The sequence below is a fragment of the Ciconia boyciana genome, chromosome 8 (genome assembly GCF_034638445.1).
Source record: "Ciconia boyciana chromosome 8, ASM3463844v1, whole genome shotgun sequence".
Lineage (NCBI taxonomy): Eukaryota > Metazoa > Chordata > Aves > Ciconiiformes > Ciconiidae > Ciconia > Ciconia boyciana.
In genome coordinates this window covers 35,964,150-35,988,200 of record NC_132941.1, presented here as the reverse complement: position 1 = coordinate 35,988,200, position 24,051 = coordinate 35,964,150, and the positions used below count along the sequence as shown (strand labels likewise).

Here is a 24,051-nt window from a genome sequence, read left to right as displayed (position 1 = left end):
TCTGGATGGAAATCCTGTGGTCTCTGCAAAGCAAAGCTTTATGTGTATTGTTAATGTGTGAGAGAGGCTGATATCACACTTGCTAGATCCTTCCATGCCACGGCAAGTCTCTCCTGTAATACCTTCTGTAATCATCATCATTATGCAGCTTAATGAAGACTAACAGTCTGATTTTGAAGCAGCTTAAATCTCTACAGTTTATACTGGCTTCTCATGGATTTGTGGGTGCCCTGCCTGAAGGTGAATAAAAGACCCCATTTTTAGATCCATACTTACTGACGTGCTTTAAACTCATCCTTCATGATTTACAGCTACGAGCTTGTTGCCATGTTTTCCCGTTCTCTATGTTTGTGAATGTGGAAAGTCTCTACTGCTCTCACTCAGCAGCTTATCTGCAGACTGACCGGCTGCTGTAAGCGGTACCAGCCCTGGTGTTCGCGTTGCACCAGTAATTCTCCTTTGGCACCTGTTATCGGACTCACGCATGTCACAGGAATCCTGCCTGCCCCTGCCAGCAGTAACGCCGTTTTGATCTAACAGGTCAGTGCCCATCACATTTCTTTAATTGCTTTCTAGCCGTTCATTACACCCAGAAGACGTCAGGATAGAGTTTTCAAGCTCTGGTGTAAGCAGAATAAACAGCAAAGAATAAATGGTAACTGAGCTCAACGTGACTTTCATGTTCCTTTATAAAGCCTTCTTTTTTCTGATTTTCCCCATGCACTCTCTCTTAAACACGGGGGAATATGTAAAAAGTGAAATCTCTGTTTTTCAGCCCTGAGAGACAGAAAGCTGGCCTACCTATGCTTTTGACTGCAGAAATACAATTTTTCATTATTCCTCATCTTTTACATGATGATCTAAGGCCCTTACAGTCCTGAGATCCTTGTATTTTAATACCACACTTTTACAGGGAGAGTTCCTCAGTTTGGAAGGATCAATGTCTAAAATGTGCAAGGAAACTGACAGAACAAAAAACTTGTTCAAACACTTTTTTATTAGTTTAAAAAAAAAAAAAATTCCACGATACCTAGAGATCCCAAGTGCTAGTGCAGATGGACGTGAGACGTGGATCAGTGAGTCCGACCAAAACACGCAAAGCGAGCGGGTCGGGAAGCCACGAGGGAGGTGGGGAGGGAGACACGCACCCTGGTACACGGCTGCACTTGACTTACAATCAGAGGAGTCTGGCTTACATATATTGTACGATTGGTTTAGGAGGGAGGTGAAAGACTACAGAGCTGAATGTAGTGAGTCTACGGAGAGCGGGATTTTCCTCTTGTAGTGTCAGCTAATATTTCCATGTTTGCTCTTGGAATGCTCTCTTTTGAGCTAGAAGTCCCTAAGTTGATTAATTGCCTTCATTTTCACCCTGTGAGAGAAGACAGACAGGAAAACAGTTAAACATTTCCAGTGGAAAACATATATAAATAAAATTAGGAGAAAAATCAACGCTGGTAGTCACCACGTAAAACCCCATAAGCAACTACATAACGACGACTGTCTGTGGTGCAGAAAATAACTGAATTATCCCTTCCTTCTGGGAACCAGACACCCTCCCGCTGTAACTCAGACCTCCGGGGAAAATGAGGGTGTGATTTTGCGTGTGGTGGCAGTTGAGCTAATGCGGGGCCGGGCTGCCACCGGCAGGAGTGTCCTGCTTTCTGCGGCCGGCTCTGCCTCCCACCCCGAAGCGCAGCCTGACATTAGCACTCGTGCGGCCGTGCAGCCAGTCGGATTAGCAGGGTTCATTTTTGGGACGCGCAAGTGCTAGCACTGGCACCAGGGGCGCGATGGCTGGTGAGGGTGGGAGGTGCAAGCTAAGACTTTTGGGAGCTTCAGGCACGGTGAAAACAGTCTCAGCTTCAGAGATGCTGAAAACTGGGGAGTATGGGTGCATGCAGTACTGCGGGGCTTGCGGAGGGGGCAGCCAAAGGCCTTAGCGCTGAAATTGTAAAGGAAATTCCATGTTGGGCAATAAGAGGTTGTCCTCCCAGAGACGGACATTTGATCCAAGGCTTCAAAAGGACATTGCAGGTAGAATAGATCAAAAATTAAAAGAACTAATTTAAATATAGAAAAATCTAGCTTGTTATCTAAATATCTATAGAAAAAATCTAACTTGTTAGCTAACATTCTTCTAAACCATGGCTGCAACCAGGGAAAAGCTATTCCATGTGATGATAAAACCACAGGATAAGATTAACTATTATATGCACGTTTACACGCCCAAATCAAGCAGCAGTTTAGTCTGTCTGATCTGTCACTCATGGCAAATTCTTGGTCCCAAAAAAGGAAGTGGCAAAAGTTAGAACCCAGGAGCTCAGGTTTTGTCAAATAATTCCTGAAAATGGGAATACTGATGAGCTCCACGTGCAGCAGATCTGTGATCATAGAAAGCAAAGGGGAGATTACCCTGGGGAAAACCAGTAGCCCAGAAAAAGCCCACGCGCAGTCTTGAGAACCCGGGGACCGTGGGGAAGTCGCGGCTGTGGCATCACCTTACCTCTCCGCCGCCGCCTGTGCTCGCTGCTGGGGCCCCCTCTCCTGCCGCCCCCGGCTGCTCGGGCGGCTGCGGCACAGCCACATCCTCCTGCCAAGTCACAAGCGAGATGTTTGTCCTCACCAGCACACGTGCAGTCATCACCCTAATCTCAGACAGACTATTTGAGCAGACTGCGCAAAATGGGTTTGAGCATTATGCACGCAAGTAAGATACCAGGTTTAACAGAAGGCAAGTATTGCTCAAAATCCATTTGTTGCGCAGCTTATTAGAGCAGATGTCTATGAAAAAGCAATTGATTTCTTACAGCCTTATTTAGGGTCTTTTTCATACAGAAAATCAGTTATTTTTCTGAAGTTTTCTTTCCTGTCGCTGAGACCAAACAGAGTTTTGACTCCTTCAGCGTGAAGAAATTTGGGAGCAACAAATAAATTTACCTGGTTTAAGTTAGATTATACCTAGCCTTTCCTTACATTATCTTATTTCCCCTAAGCACTCATTGCATAGGCTAATACTAATTTCAGATATAGCAATATTGTGGTGGCATTAATGTCATGCCTCAGGTAAAATTTAATTATCAAAGGATGAGCTTTCCTTTGTGTTTGAAGTCCAAGCATTTTCATAAGCACTTTGGGCTCTTTTAGCTACTTCCTCACATCTTTCAGCTACCTTCCTATTCAAAGAAGAGGAGAAAATATTATATTACCAGGCAATTATTTTAATTGTGATTTTGCCACATGGGAAGAGAAGACAAAAATCCTGACCACACCGGGTGTACCCAGGGAATGGACAGAAAGCAGAAATGCACCTTTGTGGAATGAGTCAGCAAGAGCAGGGGGAAGCAGAAATAGCGGGACCTCTATAGTCCAGCCCCAAATCACCAGGGAACTCTGCTAAAATTACAAAGCTTCTCTGTTCCCTTTGAGCACACATGCCCAGCAATATCCCTGAATTTTTACTCTCTTTTCCCACAAGAAACCAGGGCCACCATAGAAGGAACCTGAGACACATGTATTATGTCAAGGGAAAGTCAATTTTGCATGGAAGGGAGATATATCATTTGAATGTCAATATTTTGGAAACATGAGGCCACCACTTTCCCTGGTGCTGCTGTTGATGCAGTGCAAATCAAATGTCCCTGTCAAACCTACTGTAAACAGAACTTTATGCTCCGTGTGTTTTGGGGGACTCCACTCTTAATTTTCACGCATGTCCTCATTTTCCTGTGTAATTGCAACTGTTCTCATCAGTGGGAGAACACCCCTGCTGCTTTGGGGACTGAATTAGGGAAGAAGAGGTGATGTGACATAAAAAGGAAAAAACAGATGTATGTCACAGAGTTACATAGATATAAGGTAGATCCCTTGAAAATTGAAGTTGGAAATTGGACTTCATATCAATTTTTGGCAGGAAGGGGAGCCGGGAGAAGGAAGCACCACAACCTGGTTGTCCTGCCATAGGCTTCCCGCTCTCCATGCAAGCTACAGTAGGAGAACAATCCACCAAAGAAAGAAAATGGCCAAAATACGAGCCGCAGCCCAATACGGATGTCTGTCGCAGCTCCAGGCATTCCCTTTGCCTCCCTGCCAAGAGTTAGTTAAATTGTTTAAAGAGCGTGCCATGCAGTGGGAGTGTCTCCGTATGAAAAGCACAGTGTGATTTTTTTTTTCCCTAAGAAACATGCCCTTAATTTGCATCGCGTTGTTGGCTGAAATGATTCTTGCTAGTGTTAGCCTGATCTGTGTTAAGTAAGCCCAGGTAACCTAATTATATCAAATTGTGCACATCACGGAGACCAGTTTCTGGTCTCCAGTTCCTGGCGCAGCGGGACCCGAGCCTGCTGGGGACAGGGCACTGCTCTGATGGAGCTACTTTGCCACAGCGTTCCTGAAACAAGTGAACTCTCCTGTTGCCAGCAAACAGGGCTCACTACTCTGAATTTATGGAGGCTGATCCAGCCTCAGGATCCAGTCTGTGGCTTTAAAACACTTTACATGCTGTACGGCCATGTAAAAAGGACTACACCTTATAACTCAACAGTGCACATTAGGTCAAAGCAGGTGAATAGCCTCAAATTGTATTTTGGAGTTTAGCAGCCATTTTTTGGACTGTTAGGTGGAAAGAAAAGAAACCTGCAATGCAAGCCAATGACAATAGCTGCAACAGCAGGCGCTTCATAGGTTTTTTGCAGGTGGGGTTACCAGCTGCCATGTGAAATCGTGAAGGTGAATCAAAGGTGATTGCCTAAGGGGCTAAGCTGCGTTGGGGAAACTGGGGGACAGCTCATAGAAACACAAGGACAAGTGCTGTGCACCTCATCTTTCTACAGGGCACGACCACCTACTCTTCCTGTGGGCAGGGAGCTCAACTCTGGTAGATGTGGAAACAGTCATGGAAAAGGGGATCCCTTCCTCAGGACCGTCCTCAGGACACTGCATCCGAGAGCGATGGGTGGGCTGAAGAATCCCTGTTCAGCTATTGTGCTGCTTATTATATCCCTTAAATTGTGCTCTCTGCCAAGACTCTGCTCCAGAAGGATAAAAGTGACTCATCCATCTATTTTTAGAAAGGGAAGCAACCATGTTTCTGGAGAGAGTTTCTAAACTGTGGTGGAGGAACCAGCACAATCGCAGGATGAAGAGGTGTCCGGCCGTGTTAGGGACGTCGCCTCACAGCCTTTTTCTCACGCGCTTCTCACCCTGTCCAGAATAGTGAGCATGAGATGAGGAACGGCTGCATTCTTCAGCTGGGCGTTAGCTGGCTGGGGATTTCAGTGACTCCTCAGGAAAACAATATACAGAGGAGGAGGACCATGTGAGGTAAGGGTCTTTACTTTGGATGAAGAGCCAGAAATTCCTGGGTACCAACCCCAGCTATAACACTGACTCACAGCGTGATGCTGGGCAAGAAACCAAGGGTGAAAATCCAGCTTCTCTGGAGGACAGCAGGAACTTTGCCATTCCTTTCAGTGCTCACCTCCTCGTTAAAAGGGATAAAATGTTCTAAGGGAAAGGCATGTTGCAACCATCAAGTAATTAGTAACGCTCCTCCTGCTCTTAAATGGCAAGCAGATTTTTTTTTTTCCCCTCAGAAATTATGTATTGTCTTAGAAAAAGTATTTAAAAGTAGAGAAAATGATTTAGTTTGTTATGGGATGTTTTCTTCTAATTTTTTTTGGGGGGTTGAATCCTTTTGGCTAGAGAAGAGAGAAAAAGGAAGTAGTTTAACGTAGCAGTTAAGTGAAACACAAGACCTTAGAATTCATTACAGGAATACTGTACAAGTTTTAAAATATTTTTAATATATAAATATATTTGTATATAGAATATATATACTATAGAAGATTTTTATATATAAAATACAATATTTTGCTAAGGTTATGAAACACAGTTACATGTTCAGCTATCACTAATGAAAAACTCAACAAATTAGGACCTGCTATTTATAGAAATATTCCTGTGCAATGTTAAGAAATCTTAAATAGAGTGTACTATAGGCTTCTGGGTTCAGATATTTTAATATGTTTTTTAAAAACAGATTTTAAAAGTCCACAGATTAAAAAAAAAATTAATTACAATTTGATTCTTCAGATTTCTCTATTTCACAGGTTCTATGAAATTCCCTTTTTCAGCTCAGCGACTGTATTGTATGTTCCACTGGCTGAGTCCATACATGAAATGAAATTTATATTTTTATCCATATTATGTTATAGGCCAGTGGTTTTTTTTCACCATCCCCAAAAATTCTGAGATAAACAACCTTATGAGGATTATCTTCCTTATCTAACAAAGAAAGCATACAGAGTCTAAATGTTGGATGCTGGAACATTACTCATCAAAAACTCAACAAATTCAGTGGCAAGCAAGATTCTTTTTTAATTATCATTATTTTAAGGCTGTAAAACCAGAGAGGTTCACTGGCAACCTAATCTGCTACAAATTTAACAGCCCGCAATGGGACATCAATTGCATAAGGTGGAGAAAGGTTCAGCCTCCTGTAGTGCTCTTGACCTTGGGCGTTGGAGCAAAAGCAATGCTACTTGGCAGCATCCCCAAACCACTCCCTTGTAAACCCTCAGGCAACCTGACAGGTCCTATGGATGGGCTGTCCTGGATGGGTTTTGGGCTGAATGTGCTCAGAGTGATGCTGACAGCTCTGTCTAAGAGCTCAACCCATGATTACAGTGAGTGGACCCACTGACAGGACAGACAGATGGGCGTGCAGGATTCCTGTCCAACCCTACAAATCCAGGTGGACTCTTGGGGTAGCTTTGTTTTCAACCAGCTCACAGCAAGACTCTCCTAGGGTTTCCTGGGGCTGCTTATACAGATAATACATATTGAATGTTTACACTATTGTCCTACAGGATTACTGGGGTACAGCCTTTAGCCAGGAAGCACACACACAGTCTTGTAGACTTTAAGGCTTCACCAGTGCCACTAACTCGTCTATTCTGGATGTGAAATATGTATGCCTGGATGCACTAATGAGACTGAGAGGGAAGCACAGAAAAAGTGCCTGTAGGCAGAGTACCCCACCCCACGCTGCTTTTGCAGTCTCCCCTGCTCCACGGGACGCTGAAGGATGAAGTACAGTGAAGCCTGAATACAAAGGATGAAGCTTGAATACAAAGGGAAGAGTTTTGACTATTTGTTCTACTTAATTGTAAGGTATTTTGGCTGCTCATTTCCCTGCTCCTCCTGCTTAGCAGCTCTGCCCTTGGTGGCCTCTCAGATGCCCTTGGTTGCTCTCTCCTAAGTGGCACTTGCCCTGCCCAAACTAACTTAAACAGGGAGGTCACTCATCAGTTTCTGCTGCTAATTCCTTCGGTGCAACTGTCTTAGTGTCGGTGGCATCACAGGGTTTAGGTGAACAGAATTAAGGCCATGAATGTCAACTGTTCGTATTCAAAATGTGCAGTGGTTATGAAAGCAATAAGGGGCAGTACAGGTATGGTGCCGTGTGCTAGATCAAGCACAGAGAGAAACGATGTGATCCAACAAATGCGCCCAGTGGTTGCACATAACTGACAACCGCTCAAATAATTAATGGAGTCAAATAACAAAAAGATCAAACCCAATTCAAAATGACAGAGCCGTGAACTGACAACTAAACCATATAAAAACTGACAGGGCAAATAGATCTAAAGGGAAGATCTAGGTGGAGGGCGTAGGGAAGCATCAGCTACTGGGGAAATTCCTCCAGTCCCTGAGGGACATTTTGTGAGTGTGTGTGTGTGTGTGTACATACATGCGCTTGTTCCCAACCACGTGCTGTCTGCAATGCAGCAAACTTTGTGCTGTGTCATGCAGACGAAGAATTAATCCTCTTCTAAGACAGGGCTATTTAGTGGATGGTTATCTCACTGAAATCCCTTAATGTCCACCCCAGGGACTGGGATGGGTGCAGAGCCACAGACAAAACACACTACTGATGGGTCTCATTCCTTTGCACATCAGGAAAATTGTGGAGGGTTTATAGTCTTTTAACTTACATATTTTTTACTTAATACTTAAAACCTCCTCCAAATCAGTCAACACTTTCTTGTACTCAGTTAGCAGTGACCAGGCCAGTGCCAAAGCCCTACTGGGTGATGCTAATGCTACTTGAGGTTGCTCTCGACTGGTGCTTGGCACCCCTCCACAGGCGTAGAGTTACTTCAGTCCTATTTCCTTCTGCCTGGCTCCAAGTGCTCCCACTGAGGACAGCAAGGAGCAGCAGGCTGCCATCTGCCCCACGTGTGTCCACATTTCAGTGCCTGCCATGTTCCACGAAGGGCTGGATTCTTCCCCATGGCCAGAGTCGCCATCTGATACACCTGCAGAGCTCAACTACCCTGCAGCTGCTGCCCCGAGCAAAACTTAATCCGGAATCCTTAGAGTTCCCCACTCCTTGCTCGTATGTGCTTGCCAACTGATCCCAGCTGTCAAATGCAGAGATTAAATGTCAACAAGCTCTCCGTAATTGATATTACTACTGGGAACGCTGAGCTGGGGATGTGCCTCCTAGGCTACTCGACTCCCCAGGTCCGAGTCATCCTGTAGCACTGCTCAGTGCTCACCATGCATTCACGCAGATCCCCTGGTGCTTGGAACAACCCCTCTATAAAGTCAGCAGGGAACAATACCAGAGATAGTTGAAAACAGAAATAAGATATTAGCAACTGCTAGAATGCTTGTTTATAATTTCAGGATTGCAAGATTTTAACTGTAGGTATTTATTTTTTAAACCTCTAACTGCTATACTTTATAACTTTTCTTAGTGTATCTCCAGCAGGTCTCTCAAATGCATTACAGTGCCTGGTGCTGCTCTTGGCAGCCTCTGGCTCTATTTCCATTAGCAAATTGTGCAGCACAATAGGAGCAGATCTGGAGAGAAAACAGCTGGTGCCGAGAGCCCAGCACAACCCCTCTACTCCTTTCAGGGCCCTCCCTCCGGATCAGCTCTTGCCCCATGGCCATTAACCATTAGCAGTTAGGATGCACTTGGAGCTCCGTCTTCTGCGTCATTGCTGTCCAAAAGGTATCTAGCAGATGCAACTGAAGTATGGTGAGTGAGGATGACTAGAATATTTGCCCTCCTAATTTAAGCTGAAGTAAAACGCTATAGTAGGTAAGCCCCCTTTCACAGAAGCAAACATTTTTCCTGAATTTCTTTCTCCTGTGACTTCTTTTGCCTTGCTTTTCCCCTTCTGTTGTCATTCTGCTGCCCACCTCTGCTAATTGGCATGACACCATGATATTGTATCCAAAGCAGTTTCCTGGCTCCCTCATTTAGTCTGCCCTTTGGCATGGGACACATCCCACTTTTTTATTTCTTGATCAATCCCCATTTTAACTCTAAGCAGGCAGACATTGATGGAAGATGCCAGAATGACAGTTCAGATGCTTAATGCTTTAACCCTCTGGAAAATTCACAGCTTTTGTATATTGCCTGCAGTCTGCATAACCCAGAGCCATTACTAGGGTGAAGGAGTCGCTGATTTTCTAAGGGACTGTTTGCACAATTATGGAAACAGATAACATCAACCGATTTGAGCTGTGAAATTACCACCTGTAAGTTGTAGCTCATCAGTCTTTGAGGGAAAGCTCTCACTTTGGATGAAAAGGGAAGCGGACTGCTGCTGCTCAGTCCTTGTCAGAAGGGGAGACAGTTCAGTATCTGCAGGACGGATTCCTACCGTCAGCAAATTCCTAGCTCTCCTGGGTCAACCACCCTGCACCCGGTCAGTCAAAAGGTAGGAGGGGGTAGTCTGGCCCCACAGAATTAGGAATCACTGTTTGCGCTCCTGCAGCCTAACTGCTCTTTCCTGTGGGAATAGAGATTAATCTTATCCCAAGGGCTTAGCAGAACTTCTGTATCTGCCCTTTTCACATGCTTTCAGGAGGACATTTTGCGTCACTCGTAGCTGCCGTTCTCCTCTTTTGTTAGGCTATTCTCTCAGGATTTATATGGTGTGTAGAAGTTTTGTTTCACATCACAATGTGTTTACGTGCAGGTCAGGAAATTCATCAGCCAACTGTCTGAACAATTAAAACAATTTTGGCCAGTCTTGCTTCGCTTTGATTCTGGGTTTGGGTTTGTTGTGACTCATCTAGCTCATGTCGCTATCAACGCTACTGACCACAGCTCTCTAAAGAGGGGAAACACAGCTGGGCTTACCAAGGAGCTGCCAAATATTAGCCTCATGTACTGTACAAATGGTTGCTGTTTGTTACCTCTGGTGAAAGCATCTTCTGTAATGATCAACTTTGTCTTCATCCTGGGAGCTGTTCTGCTCCTTCACAAGCCCCTTAATCCCCTCACTTGAAGCAACCCAGTTTGTCAAATTAGGCCGGAGGACAGAAGATGCCTTGTCTGAATCTGGCTTAATCCGTGCACAATTTGGGTCACGCAGCCTTTATCAACAAGCGCTCGGTTGTTGCCAGAATCGGCACAAAGCAGGGCAGGGGGCTCAGGCTCTCTGCCGGGACCGGGCGTTGCCCGCATTGCTGCTGCCCTCTGCTGCCTGCGGAGCTGCCGGGGCTGGGCCAAGGCTGGGCGCTGCACGGGCACCGGCTCCCGCTCCTTCACACCCAGCACACCCCAGAGCTCGGACTCCGGCCAGGTGCTCGCTGCAGCCTGGCTGCATTTCTGCTCAAGTCCCTGGAAAAAATGCTTTTCTACATTCGTAAGAAAACGTGGAGCCGGACTCTTGCCAGCAGTGCGCACTGACGGGACAAGATGCAATGGGCACAAATGGATTAACGTGTCCATCTGTACATGAAAACACTTCTTTTTTTCCTGTGAGGGGGGTCAAATGCTGGCACGGGCTGCCCAGGCATATTGTGGAGTCTCCATCCATGGAGATATTCAAAACCCACCTGGACACAGTCCTGGGCAACCTGCTCTCACTGACCCTAAGGGGGTTGGACTAGACGATCTCACGAGGTCCCTTCCAAACTAAACGATTCTGTGATTACATATCAAGCATTATATAATAATATTAAGCATTATATAAAAACAGATATTGCTGAAAAACTCCCATTGAGTAGGTAAAACCATCAACTGTAAATGTTTGCAGATATTTTAAGTGTAATCCAAAGACAACTCTGCTGTCCTGCACATCACCAAAGAAACAAACATACCTTTTTTACAATTCCTGTAGTGGCTGCAATGGTCTCTGCTCCTTCTACAGTCTTGTTTGCCACTGTGTTCACGCTGGCTACTACAGCTTCTCCCACCACATTGGCCTGCTCTTTGGTCTTCTCAGCAACTGGGATTTCAACAAAAGCAGAAAGTCAATGAACTAGGCACTGACAAAAGGCTGCCAAATGCACTGGGAGAATAAAATGATTGCATAGAGGTAAGAGAAGAAATGGGCCCTGGTACAGTCCTTCTTTGGATTTTTTATGTGAGATTACGTCTGAATTTAGACCATGTACATGAGTGTTTTGTCTGACTCAAAATGCTGCTCAGAGGGCAGCACTGCAGCCTGTCAGTCTTTGTGGGCAAATGGAGAAAGAAAAATTCACTGTAAGATACTAAGAGACAATTGTGCAAATAAGGTATTTTGCATTGCAGACTGCATATGACCTCTCTCTGGGTGCCTTCTGTTTGATTTAATACAACTGGGTAGGAAGAAAAAAAAAAGTAACTTAGTCACAAAATTCTCCAGGGAAGGGATCCATTTATCTCTCTTCAAGGCAGTTCAGAAGGCTGCCCAGCCTTGGAGCTTGGGTTACCTGGAAAGATCCCTTAGGGTCCCTGACTCTGTGACTGCCTGACAGGAGTCTCCCAAAGACCACAGTTTTGGCCGGACAGGAACTGACGCAGGTAAATCCCCTCTGCACGCTGGGCAGCACTCTTGGCTTTGTGAAATGTCTAAATTGCTGTGAGTCATCCGAGCCTGCCAAGTAACATTTGTTAGATTTTTTTTACCTGCTCGACTGATTAAATATTTTCTCCCATCCATGTGCACTGCAAATGCCAACCCTGAACCATCACTCCTGGCAAGCATCCTCCATTCATCAAATGGAAGGTCACACAGATCAGCTGTGTCCCCCAGAGACCTTCCATTTGGCAGGAACGATGGCCTTATCAAGAGGTCCTGCAACACATCACAGATTTCCACATCCCTCTCAGGACTGTGCTCTTACCTGTGGTCACACTTTGTACCACACCTTCCTTGGTTTTGGTACCTGTGAAAGGAAACACACGTTCCATCAGTGCTACCCAGCAAAGAACCCTCTGGTTTCTGGACATGGATGGCTTTCTGTTCTTACTAGGTCTGGTGGTGAGCCATGGTGCTGCTAGCACCTCCTGCTAAGACACAAGCCATTTGTAGAGCTGGCAGAAGGGACCAGCTTCCTTCCCCAGTGAAGTCAATGAGTACCTTTGTGTCGCAAGTTGGATAACTTCAACCACAAATTGTCTGGAGATGCCTAGACCTGGAAAATCTTGATTATAGCATGCTTAAGTAGGAAAAAATGTCCCTGAAATATTTCCAAAATGAAAAGAACAGCTGAGCAGAAGTAAATCAATGTCAAGCTAATTGTAAAAATGAATGTATATTAAATGACCTGGTGAAATCTCACCTACTTCAGTCTTTCAAGATGTTGAGTCCCACCTGTGACTCTCCCCTGCCGTTCAGCAGGACACTTGGCTGCAGTGGTCATTTAAAGCTTCATTCTATACCTCTAATAAAGACTCTGGAGAAACTTGAGGCTGAATTTACAGAACCACCACCCTCCTACTACGTACCTACTTACTAGATTCCCATTTCAGTGCCTCAGCCTAGGCTGTAAGTGCCTGCTCACAGTGATACACAGAATGCAGATGTTTTTATCTCAAATTATGAAAGTACACCATATGTATGCTTACATTGTAATTTATCTTGCTGTTCTCAAGGCAGAAAAGCTAACAGGATGTGAGGGCATTCAGTTTGCAATACAAGTAGCACTTAAGGAATAATTAACCTCTGTGGTTTTCCTCCAAGCTTGAAGTGACCTGCTATACATCCCTTCTGTTTGTATACTGCAACATGTATGTTAAATTATATGGTACATGGGCAGCCCCCACAGTAACTAGATGCTTTTTGACATTACAAAAATAAAGGATCAAATTTATCTCTGTTGGAAGTTAAACAAACATGTGCCAAAAGGTTCCACTGGTCCCACTTTGCTGTATTTTGTAAATCATCTACACCTCGGTAGGATCTTTTTTAGAGTTTCTAAGTTTCCCATACTGATATAACAAAAGGATTTTTATGGCCGACTGTTAAAATGATAGAAATAGAGAGCCAGGCAGATCTTTAACTCCAGAGGTACTGGAGCATCCACGGGTGTGGTGGGAGAAATCAGCTACAAACCACATCTCGTTCTCATTAACAGCCTGCAAAGCAAAACAGGTGCAGTGCCCTGATAACAACAGATCCAGCCCAGTTCTGTTCTGCCTGATACATGTTATGTATTATTGAATGTAATTCTCAATTGTTGATTTATTTGGGTGGTTGTAATGGTTGCCTGGGGCAGAACAAAGCTGTTCTACTACAATATGCCCTCAACATTTCACTCCACCCTCCCGAACTGTGTTAAAACTGAAGAGATGAAATCTTTGTACTTGTTACTGCTGTAAACTGCAATTCCTAATGATGCATATGATATGTGTGCACTGCTGTAAACTGGATTTAATAACAATGCCCATGATATACAAGTGTGTACAGAAGCAAGCAGGGAGCAGAGAAGATGCAAGTCTCAAGCCATGAACGTGAGCTCCTGAACGGACCAAATGCACAGTTCAATTCAGACGCCATCCTGCTTCGCTTTCCCTCCCACTGCCATTCCAATAAAAGACTGCCACAATATAGATTTCACATACAAGATCTTCTCACGTCAGACACAGATGTTCAAGCTTAGCCCTTCTTTGCTGTTTTTTGGTCAAAGAGCAGTTGTTAGGTAAGCAAAGTATGTAATTTGCTGTACTAGCCTTGCATGTGTTTCAGTTTTGCAGTAAACATGCTTACTGACACAAGAGCTGTACTTCTGTATATTTTTTTTACCAGACTTTTGATTTAAGACAACTATCTGGGCTTGGTTCTTTTGCAGGGCGAGGGGAGTGGGTGGGTGCCATATTTTCTGATGGAAAAATAATTCCAGAAAGGAGGGATGCAGGTAGAAGAAAAATACCCGAATCCATGTCACGTCAAAAGCAATGGCCGTGGGAAGTGCCAGCGCCGGGGAGAGCTTGCCTCATCTTCCTCACCCAGGCTCCTGACCACACCCAATGACTCAGGCTCAGCATCCATTGATGCACCACATGAAATCTGACCTTCAGCGTACACCCTTGCCAGCAACCCGCATCTGTTGAATCAGAAAGCCATCACCTGATGCTCAATCTCATTTCACCCATTAGTCCTTGCCTGCAGCTTGTGTACACAGAATTAAAAGTTCATGCATCCTGCCTCTTCTGAGTGCTGTGAGTCATCTGTAAGAGCTTTGGTATCGCAAGGGTGAGACTGAGGTGGTGGAGCGCTGTGCAGTAGGAAAAGAGTTGTAGCAGAAAAGGGTATTATGATGTGCTGTAAGTCTTGCAGGAGTTTGTGCCGGAGTCACTTCGTTTAAGTAGAGCTTGGTGCGTTGGGGCTTTCTGCGGCATGCATGATGGAAAGCTGTGCTGGAAAACTAGAAGTGCATTCTTTGTTGAGGCTTCCTGATTTATAGTATTAAATAGTACTAATGACCTTATACTCAATACTCTGATGCAGCTTTCTATTAACTTCATTAACTAACTTCAGCATCACTTATCACCCTATTTAAGCCAAATAAAAAAGACAGCCCATTGAATCAACTTCTGGATACACATTAACTGTGCAAGAACCCACAGCCACTTCAGTATACCCAGAGGCTGTTACCATTTGGAAAGCAGACTGTGATTTTACTCAGTGCAAAGGGGGCCCATGCTACAGGATTTCTCTCTCTTTTCATGCACCCTTTTCTCTACCCTACATGTTCAGCAAGTCACGCAGCGGGGCAGGAGCACCCGATGCTCGTGACGCCCCGGGCAATGGCGGCATCTCTAACCAGCCCAGCTGGGAGCTGCATTGCAGTGCCAGCACAGGAGGGAGGCACCTCGGGCTCTGGGATGGTTATGGGAACCGAACCTGCGTGGCTCAGAGAGGAGGGACGAGGTGGCCGCAGAGCCCCGATGACACCATCCGCTCCAGGCGCATGCCTCTGAATCAGCATTTTTTTTCTCCTGGGGCAGCAGCAAGTGACTCACCAGATGCGGTGGTTGTGCCCAGACATCTGGAATCCTCCTTGGAGAGTCAGTGATGAGTTAACACAAACCTGAATAGAAGTCAGAGATCCACTTAATCCATCCTAGGCTTTGGGGTTCTCGCCCCCCCCCCTTTCCTGACTTTCTGAAAAGACCCTCAAGCTTTTATACAAGTATTATTTTCTCCTAGCATCCAAAAATTCAGGTTGCGTCACATAACACTCCAGACCAAGCTGCTAGGATAGGTCTCTGCAAAGGAAGGAGCAAGGAAGGAACAGTTCAGGTCTTTGATTAACCCTTCTTGTGTCACAGGGTGAGAAAAGGTGGCACAGACAACATACTAATCACTCCAGTTTTAATCAATATACCTGGCCTCCACCTTCTCTATTTAAAAATCAATTGTCTGAGCTAATCAGCATCTGGCCTTTACTTTTCCTGTCTGTGAAAGACTGAATATTCCCCCAAGGGCTGAGCATCCCCCCGTGTGCAACAGGAACTGAATCAGCCCCAAGGCAAAGCACTATCCAGTGCGTGACAGGGCAGGAATTGGCCGTATACCAAAAAAACAACAAACAAAAACAAAAAAAAGAAAAGGAGAAAGCACTTCACCTTCACCTTGGTCCTTATTTGATCCTCATTCAGAGATTTAGGTTTTAAGAAGGCTTTTAGAAACTTTATTGAAAAGGTTAGAATCTCATGAGCAGACTGTACCTCATGGCTGTGCAGAAATGAAAAACAGGTCACAGTATGGAGACATACAACGTGACTGAGCAGAGATGTGAGGAATTATGTATAAAAATTCAGAATAATCCTTTCTGACATTACTCCCATTGGGAAGCAGCCAGAGCAGTAGGGATGCCACAATGTGACACCTAGATGTGACGTTTCACAGGCTGGTGTTTCAGTTACTGTGGTTAGTTTAATTATTTACAGGGATGCTGTTTACCTTTTTTCTTGCGAGGCAGCTTCAAACCGAAATGGGAACTGTTACACACATTCATTCACAGCACGCCAATAGTTGAGTGTTTAACATTTCGGGATGAAGACATTGCCAGATCTGCTACACATAAAATTTGTATTACATTTGTAATTTACAAATATATATCAGTGGCTATTGTCAATATAACTGTTTTAAATATAATAGCTACATACAGCTGTGGATGCTGCAGCATGACAGCAGGGAGAGCCTGCGTGTAAACTTCCCTATGAAAAAAAACCTCACTCCCACATCTAGCAAACATAAAAAGCTGTGTGAGGTGCAGTAATCAGCACCGAGGTAATCAGTCTTGGGAACCTAAGACTTCATAGATTTTACAGTATCTGGAATATCTGACCATCCGGCCATATAATTATATGGCTAGATAGTGGAGATAGCGGGTTTCGAGGGTGACCTTGAAGGGGAGGTTTCTGAAGCGGCACATTAACTGTGAGAGAGGTCTCCAGCAGGACATCAGGCATGCTGTTTTCCAGATCCTATCCTTGGGGCAAAATGAATTTGTGTCTCTCTTGTAGAGCAAGATTAATGTGTGCATGGGGAATGAGACAGGTCGGTGAACAGGAGAAGGATTTCGGGATAAAACAGTATGTTTGTGGGGAAACAGATGCATCCTGCAATCCCCACTTAATAACACTGCTGGCTCCTCTCAGGGACCTCATCAGCGTGGAGGCGAGGTGGAGATCAGCAGCGCTTGGGTGCTTGGAGAGTGAGTGACTCACCCTGCAAACAGTCAGTGAATAGTCATAACAGAAACCTTCCACCTGGGCATATGCTCCTTAACATTGCATTAGTTCTGCCTCCCCTGAAGCAGTGGCTGTTTCTATGTCTAATCTGCACTTGGGGAAACTGAGGCACAGGGAGGATGTGGCACCCCAGGCTGACACAGCCACTCTGTGACACAGCTGAGGATGTTATCCAGACCTCCTGCTGTTCACTCCCAAGCTTTAGCCACAATATAATTTCCCTAGGCTTTCTCAGAGACAATCTATGCGGCAGTTCATGCTCAAATGTAGATTGAAAACAGTTCTCTTACCTACATACATCACCCCTTCTTTAGTCTTCTCTGCAGCCTCCGTCACTCCCTGCTTGGTCTTTTCTGCAGCAGCCACCACACCTTCTTTAGCAATGGAGAAACCTTTCTTAAAGACATCCATTCTTGTTGCTTGCTAGGGTATTACCTGGACGCTCTGAGTGAGGGACAGCAGCAAAAAGCACCTCAAGACCAGGACTGCAATATGCAGCCTTACCCTCGGTGGATACTCGGTTTCTCTGCCAGTCTGTCTTTGCTCTTACTCCTCCGCTGGATGAAGGCAGTGTGACAAACCTTACAGCCTTTGCCGGCTCTTATTGATGAAGTGTGCTGCAGTGTAGCCAATGCCTGTGAACAGCCGATACTGAAATATTAATGATTTGGATCTGCTTGGGAAGATTTAAGACAGGAGGGGGAAAGGAGGAGGAGGACGACATCGGTAGAGAAGGGACTGTCTGGAAAATTTCCAGACAGACAGAGCTTTTAAAATATGCTGCAATGCTCTCACTCAAGGATGCTCTCATGTGAAGAGGGAGAGTTTTTCTCTGAAGAGCTGAGTTCCTGAAAGAGCATCTCCCCAAGGCTGCAGCAGGAGGCAAACACAAGCTCTCCTGGGTTCCCAGGGACTGGAGAGCATGTAAAGCTGGTAGCATTTGTAGCAAACAAACAGGGTCAGGTTTCTTCGTCTGGCAGTTACCAGAATCCATCCTGCACAAAACCATAACAAGAACATTATTTCTAGTAAATATTGAGAGAAAAAGGGAACCAGCTAGAGCTTGGTGCTCAAGTGAAGGGAGCTGGAAGTCCCACTTGCTATGTTTGTCAAGTCTGAAGTTGGCCCCTCAAGGCATTTAGTATAAATTACGGTTTTTGCCCAGCTGCACATCCCGTTACAATGGTTCATTTCTGAAAAATCAGATGCCTGTTGGGGGAAATCCTGTTTCCTATTTGTTTCTCTGAGTTGCTGTAGACAGAGCTCTGCCGCTGCAGAGTGAGACGACGTTTTACACCGACGCCATTGCTCACCTCAGAGGTCTGTGCTGCGGAGCAGAGCGGGGCAAGAAAATCATCCAGCTGAGAACTGACTGGGGAAACCTGACAGTTTGCATAGAGGATCCATCAAGGCCTCACTAGGAAAAAATACCAAAATATATTATCATTAATCACAGTTGGATATCGTAATGTGCTTAAAGTTAAACTCAAGCTAAACTGTTTTCTGAAGTAGACTCAGAGCGGCCCAAATCAGCTGTTGTCCCACTAGCATAAACTGAAATTCAACGCAAGCACCTGTGAAAGCAATTGCTGGTGCAACAAGGTGATTATTTATTTTTATTATTATTTAATGGTGCCATATGTGAAACTATGGAAGCCATGGAGCACTGGTCTCTGAGCGCAAACCTTGACCACCTTTGGCTCCTTTTCCTTACCAGGCAAACAGAATATGAAATTCAGAGGTTTAACGGTGTTACAGGAGGGTAGCACACCGTAACACCGTGAAGTGTAGTGGTCCGTAAGCCACTGCTGCCACAAATGATCAGCCTGGAAGGGTCAGATGGGGAATGACTACACAGAAAAGACAAAAGTCTGAATAAAAAATGACATGTCTGTACATACATGCAGACATGTACACAAACATAGTTCTTACTGTGGAAGTAAGCTTATTTCTTTAGGTTTTGGGAGTGTTTTTTTACTCCATACTGAAACAATTGAAAGACTGTTGATCTGGAGAATAACACAGATTTCTTAATCTTTTTCTCACAAATGGGTCTCCTTACTTATAAAAGAAGAACAAATTTCCATTTGACTGTAGAGGAGCCAAACCTCTACATTCTCTGACAGACTAATACATTTATCAATTGTTAATTTTAAAAAGTGCAAGACTCAGAGGAAGGCCATCACAACACACTAATTATTATAAGAGCTCTCATTGTTCTAGACTGTTGCAGCAAGGAATGAAAAAAGTTTTTTCTAACCATCTTTCAATATTTCCTTTAGGTGGCTGATTGACCACTATCCAAGGTGCATGGCTGGTGCTCGTTTCTGCTCCCAGGGTATTCTTAAATTGCAGATATATGTGTCTTATTGTATCATTAAGCTAGCTGCTCTCAGTGTCAGTCACAAGACTCCCATTGATTTCATTAGGCACAGGGCAGGAGTCTTGTTTTTACTACTTTGGTAAAAAGTGAATTTGCCATCTTTGGGAATTGCTACCAGGCTCACTTCCTTTTTCACTAGGCTTTCAAAGAGCATTAAAGCTGAGCACAGCGCTTCCCAGGGTTATGGGTTTTACTGGTATTTTCAGGAGAACGCCTAGCCTGATAAGGCTGAGCAAGAAGTGTATTTTGATTTTGTTATGCTTTTGTTCTGTCATTGTGATTTGTACAATTGAATTCTACATATTTTGCATTGCTATAAAAGGTAACAAATACATGAAATATCAAGCCATCCTGGGCTGTGAAACATGAATCATCACCATATTGAATTAGCCAGTACTCGAGTGGGATACTCCTTTCCTGCGTTCTCCTCTCCTGATGACCTTCAGAAAGAGCTCACAAGAGGCATTTGAGTGCCGCTGGATCACTCCCAAGGCAGCAGGCAGTTTGCACAGGCATTGTTTTATCTTGAAACCCTTTTAGGAAAGCTCTGGACTCAGGACAACGTTGTAGGTGATCTATATAGGACAAGCATCAATAACAGCTCCTGAACGTTTGCCACCCCATGACAACTGTGGTACCCTATTTCTATTCTAAGCAGAGGATTCAGTTCTGATTTGTTGCCAATCCTGCCTCGGACAAACCTAACAACAGCAGTTAACGTAAGCAACGTTGGCTTTCAGATTTTGCGAGGATCTCAACTTTGTGCCTGAAAAACAATTTTTCCCTTGTATTAGATAACATAATCAGCAGCTAAAGAGAAGCTCGTCCAGTGAGCAATTCAGAAAACCCAAGTTCCCATCTCACGTGGGAGCAACCTCTTTTTCTCTGTTACCTACCCTGGGACACTGGGGAGAAGTCAGTTAAGCTAGACATTAAGTTCCCATTTTTTCTATTGAGTTTCATTCATATCACTTTGTAAACAAATTCGTATCTCACAAACGTTTAGCTGATCTGCATAATACCAAAAGAAAGTCTCATCTTGATTTGTGCAATGACAAACCATCCAACTGTTGTTCATTTAAAGTCTGAATTCTGTCTGTTCAGGCTTGTTCATCGAGTCTCTTGCTGCATAACACTGTAGTTTCTGGAGAGTCTCTGAAAGGTGCAGTTCCCCACCTCCCACACACCTAAACCTAAACCTCTCTCTGCGCGTTGGTGGCTCATATCTGGAAGCAAGCCTGTGCAATGCCTGCCCAGTAATTCTGGAATATGGGCAAGACAAGTCTAACTCAAGTCTACCCATTCCCAAAGCACAGAAACAAGGGAAAGAAAACAACGCAAAGCAGAAATCAAGATTCCTTGTCCTCTACTGCCTGACTTTTCTCTGTGTCTGCAACAGATTAAAACAGGGTTTTACTTAATTTGTGTCTCTTCCCTCTTTAATTTTCCCAATTGCAACAAAACCTTAACCTCGTCCTTTAACGATGAACTTACGCTGGAGACTATCAGCCAACAAAGGCATCTCGCTGGATGAAAGGGCTGGGATTTGGTCATATTCTATTGAAGTATTTAAATGGTGCATGACGTTTGAAAGACAGGTAAGGAAAGGAAAGACAGACTGCTTTTGTGGCTGATAAATATCCTTTGTTCAGGAAGTTTTTGTATGGAGAATAATATTAACATTAACAGGATCAAACCTTGCTCTATATAAACAGAAATCCTCCCCCCCGCCCCCTCTTCATTTATGAAAACTTCAAAATGTCAAAAGGAGAACTGTCTCAGATCATTCATTTGCATGCCCTAACGAAAACAAGCAGTTCTGTCAGACATCCTCTTGGCAAACAATTTGGGACTTGAATCCCTGCATGTACGTTTGCATAGTTAATGAGTAATTTCCTCTGCCAGGGGAGGAATAGCATGAAGGCTCACCAACGAGCCATTTTTAAGGCACACATACAGCGAGCAGAGTGCTGCCAGTACAGTACTCAGCAGTCTTATGTGACTGATCTCTGCTGTTGAATACCTTTGATAGCTTTTGAGCAAACTAATAAAAATATAGTCAACAAGAATTAATCTTCCTCCTCTGAAGGACAGACTACTGAAAGGAATCCTCCCTAGCCCAGCAGCCCCCCTCCCGCCACTCCTCTCCCCTTGCTCTCCTTCCCAGGAGCTGCTGCACAGGCACGTGTGCGCATTGGTAGCGGGCAGGGAATGAGACAGCGTTTTCTGGATCTGAAAACCAATGCCTAATGAGAAGTTATGCCCTTGCTGTGCAACTATCAACAAAACTGTCCTATTCATCTTCCCAGACATAAAATCCTTGCAGTTATTCAGCCTGCTTCAGAGATTTGGAGCTAGGATATATGAATCTAAAGCAACACATGCTTATTAAAATAATTCCAGCTTTTCAAACATTTTTTCCAAGGCTTTTTTTTTCCCTTTTACATACCCAGATTATGAATTTAAGGCTATAATATAGATTTAAGAGCATTATGGAGCAGGCAGTGAATCTGGGAAGATACAAAATAAATGAACAAAAAATGGAATCTATTCACTGAAAATTTTAATTTCTAAGGGCTCTTTCTCCAGTGAGAAACCGACTGGAATAGCCAGTGCATTTGCTTTCCAAGTACGTACAAGTCATTTATCAAGCGTATTGTTTGGCACTGCTTACTGTGTGGTCACCCATCTCCTATCGAACCGTAGCTGCAGGGCTCTGACTCTAAACAAACAGAAAGGGGCCAAGATGAGATTTTACATCTTACGCAGATTATCCAGAAGACGGTGATGCTATTTGACAACTTGATTATGGAATTGCAAACGGGCCACTGAATTCTTGGGGTGGGCAACATTGGAGGGGGTTAAAAGTTGTGTTTAATGTAAGCAGTTATAATTACCAGACAAGGCAAGAGTAGTCCTGACAGTTGTCTGCAATATCCCAGGGCATACCGATGAATCTGGTGTAACTGGCAATATCAACTCTTTCAAGACTGGAAACAGTTTGAAGAGGCATTTCTCAGAAATACTTGGGGAAAAAGTATTTTCATTAATAAGGACACAAGAAAAAAATGCCACGAATGACTGGGGACCAAGAGTGGAGGAACAATATCTGTCACCTGTCAAATTTGGTTGCCAAAATAGAGAGCAAGTGTGGTGGGTTTTTTTGGCTAGCTGTTCTGAGAACTGCTAGAAACTTCTGAGAAGCATAGGGCAGCTCCCAACATCTCCACGTCGCTATTACCACATCACTAACTGATAGGGTTTCAAGTATACGTTTGGAGTAACACCTATTTCCAAATCATTTTCCAGACTATGTTTTAAATTTGTCTCACCTGTTTCTTCCATTCCAGCAGTAGTATCCAGCTCTGTAAGGTACACCAAGCCTAAATCAGGCAACTGAAGAGTGAATAGGTACCTGTTTGTACTAGCCAGTGCACAGGTGCCTTTCTCATCCAGTAGGTACCTCCTAGAAGATACTGACCTCAGAAGGCAATGAGCAAATCGTTACAGCAAATGACCTTATATGTCTGTTTTCCCTGGTTCCACGCTGAGGCACCAGCTCAAAAAAGAGAGGCAAATTTGGGATGTATCATGTTCCTAAATGGGTACTCTTCATACCTGTTCCTCTACAGATTTTAAGCAAGAAAACTTACAGCTCAGTCTGCCAATAAATCAAATGTTATGAACCAGCCATGTAACCTGAATATGTTATTCAGACACCCCATATCAGGACAGTTATTAGACAGAAATCTTAACTACTAGTGTTTAGTAAGGAGGGTCCTTTGAATAATTAGTATCTTCCATGTGTTAATGGCAGCTTCCTATGCTATGCCCATCACAAGGAAAGAGACGCCAGTCCCCGGCACGCTCAATATTTTAAAATCTTTCATAACTGCTACCAAAAAGTCATGCTGAATTACTAACTTGCAAAGGCCTGAGCAATCTGTGCCTCCTGATTGCTGCACTCGTAGGCAGCACCATTACAAAGGCACAGAGAACAGGTTCTTGCACCTGAAGGAGCAGCAGACGTTCCAAGCCAGGAGGACAGCAGAGAAACATTGCCCCACCACTTAGGAGGTATCACAACCACGAAGAATAAAGATGTAATGGTTGAGTTAAGACTAATGGAAAGGTATACGTTGAAAGACAAGTCCAAAGGGTTTGTAAGTAGGTCACAAGTGGGGCAACTTCAATATCTGTAGCACTAAAATCACTTTTCTGCAAGCCACAATCACGCAGCAGTTCAGGTTATAAGCCTGTTATTTGTTTTGTCTCATGCTTGTTTCAGTTCCTTCCCAATAACAGGTCTTATTAAGTAAATATACATAATACTGAGGTCACATCCAGTTAGTTGTAAGAAAGGCACATTTGTATGTGAAACACGGCACATAAAATATTCACACATTAACATGCATTACAGCAGGATGCACACAACTCTGAAATAAAAGCAGCAGGAAGGAACAGAGGGAAGTTGCTTATTTCTTTCAGTCTTCAGTCCTGAACTTGTGATTTCATCTCCCTGGAGAAGTGACTATAACAGCAAGAACAGGTTTTGCCCTTAAAATTATCACAATCTCTCTCTGCTTTGCCCCACGTGCCACTGTCGCTGCCCTAGGGCTTAATTGCTCTTACACAGCAGTGCCTGTCCCAGGTCAGTAAGGGCATTTCT

At 44.2% G+C, this 24,051-nt stretch overlaps 1 protein-coding gene across 3 annotated transcripts in view; it reads right to left on the bottom strand.

Moving 5' to 3' along the window:
• Window positions 1–1,027: 1,027 nt before the first annotated feature.
• SNCG (synuclein gamma) overlaps window positions 1,028–24,051 on the bottom strand; it is a 55,754-nt gene continuing 32,730 nt past the window's right edge. The window contains exons 7-12 of one of the 3 annotated variants that reach the window (XM_072869188.1): window positions 18,313–18,416; window positions 17,290–17,994; window positions 12,142–12,183; window positions 11,131–11,258; window positions 2,507–2,593; window positions 1,028–1,372 (exon numbers count right to left, since the gene is read on the bottom strand). In XM_072869188.1, the coding sequence (XP_072725289.1) occupies window positions 1,352–1,372; window positions 2,507–2,593; window positions 11,131–11,258; window positions 12,142–12,183; window positions 17,290–17,410 (399 nt within the window). In that variant the 5' untranslated portion in view covers window positions 17,411–17,994; window positions 18,313–18,416 and the 3' untranslated portion in view covers window positions 1,028–1,351. Of the gene's footprint in view, window positions 1,373–2,506; window positions 2,594–11,130; window positions 11,259–12,141; window positions 12,184–16,205; window positions 16,320–17,289; window positions 17,995–18,312; window positions 18,417–24,051 lie in introns of those variants that run through there. The other 2 variants (XM_072869189.1, XM_072869190.1) reach the window with 2 other exon arrangements.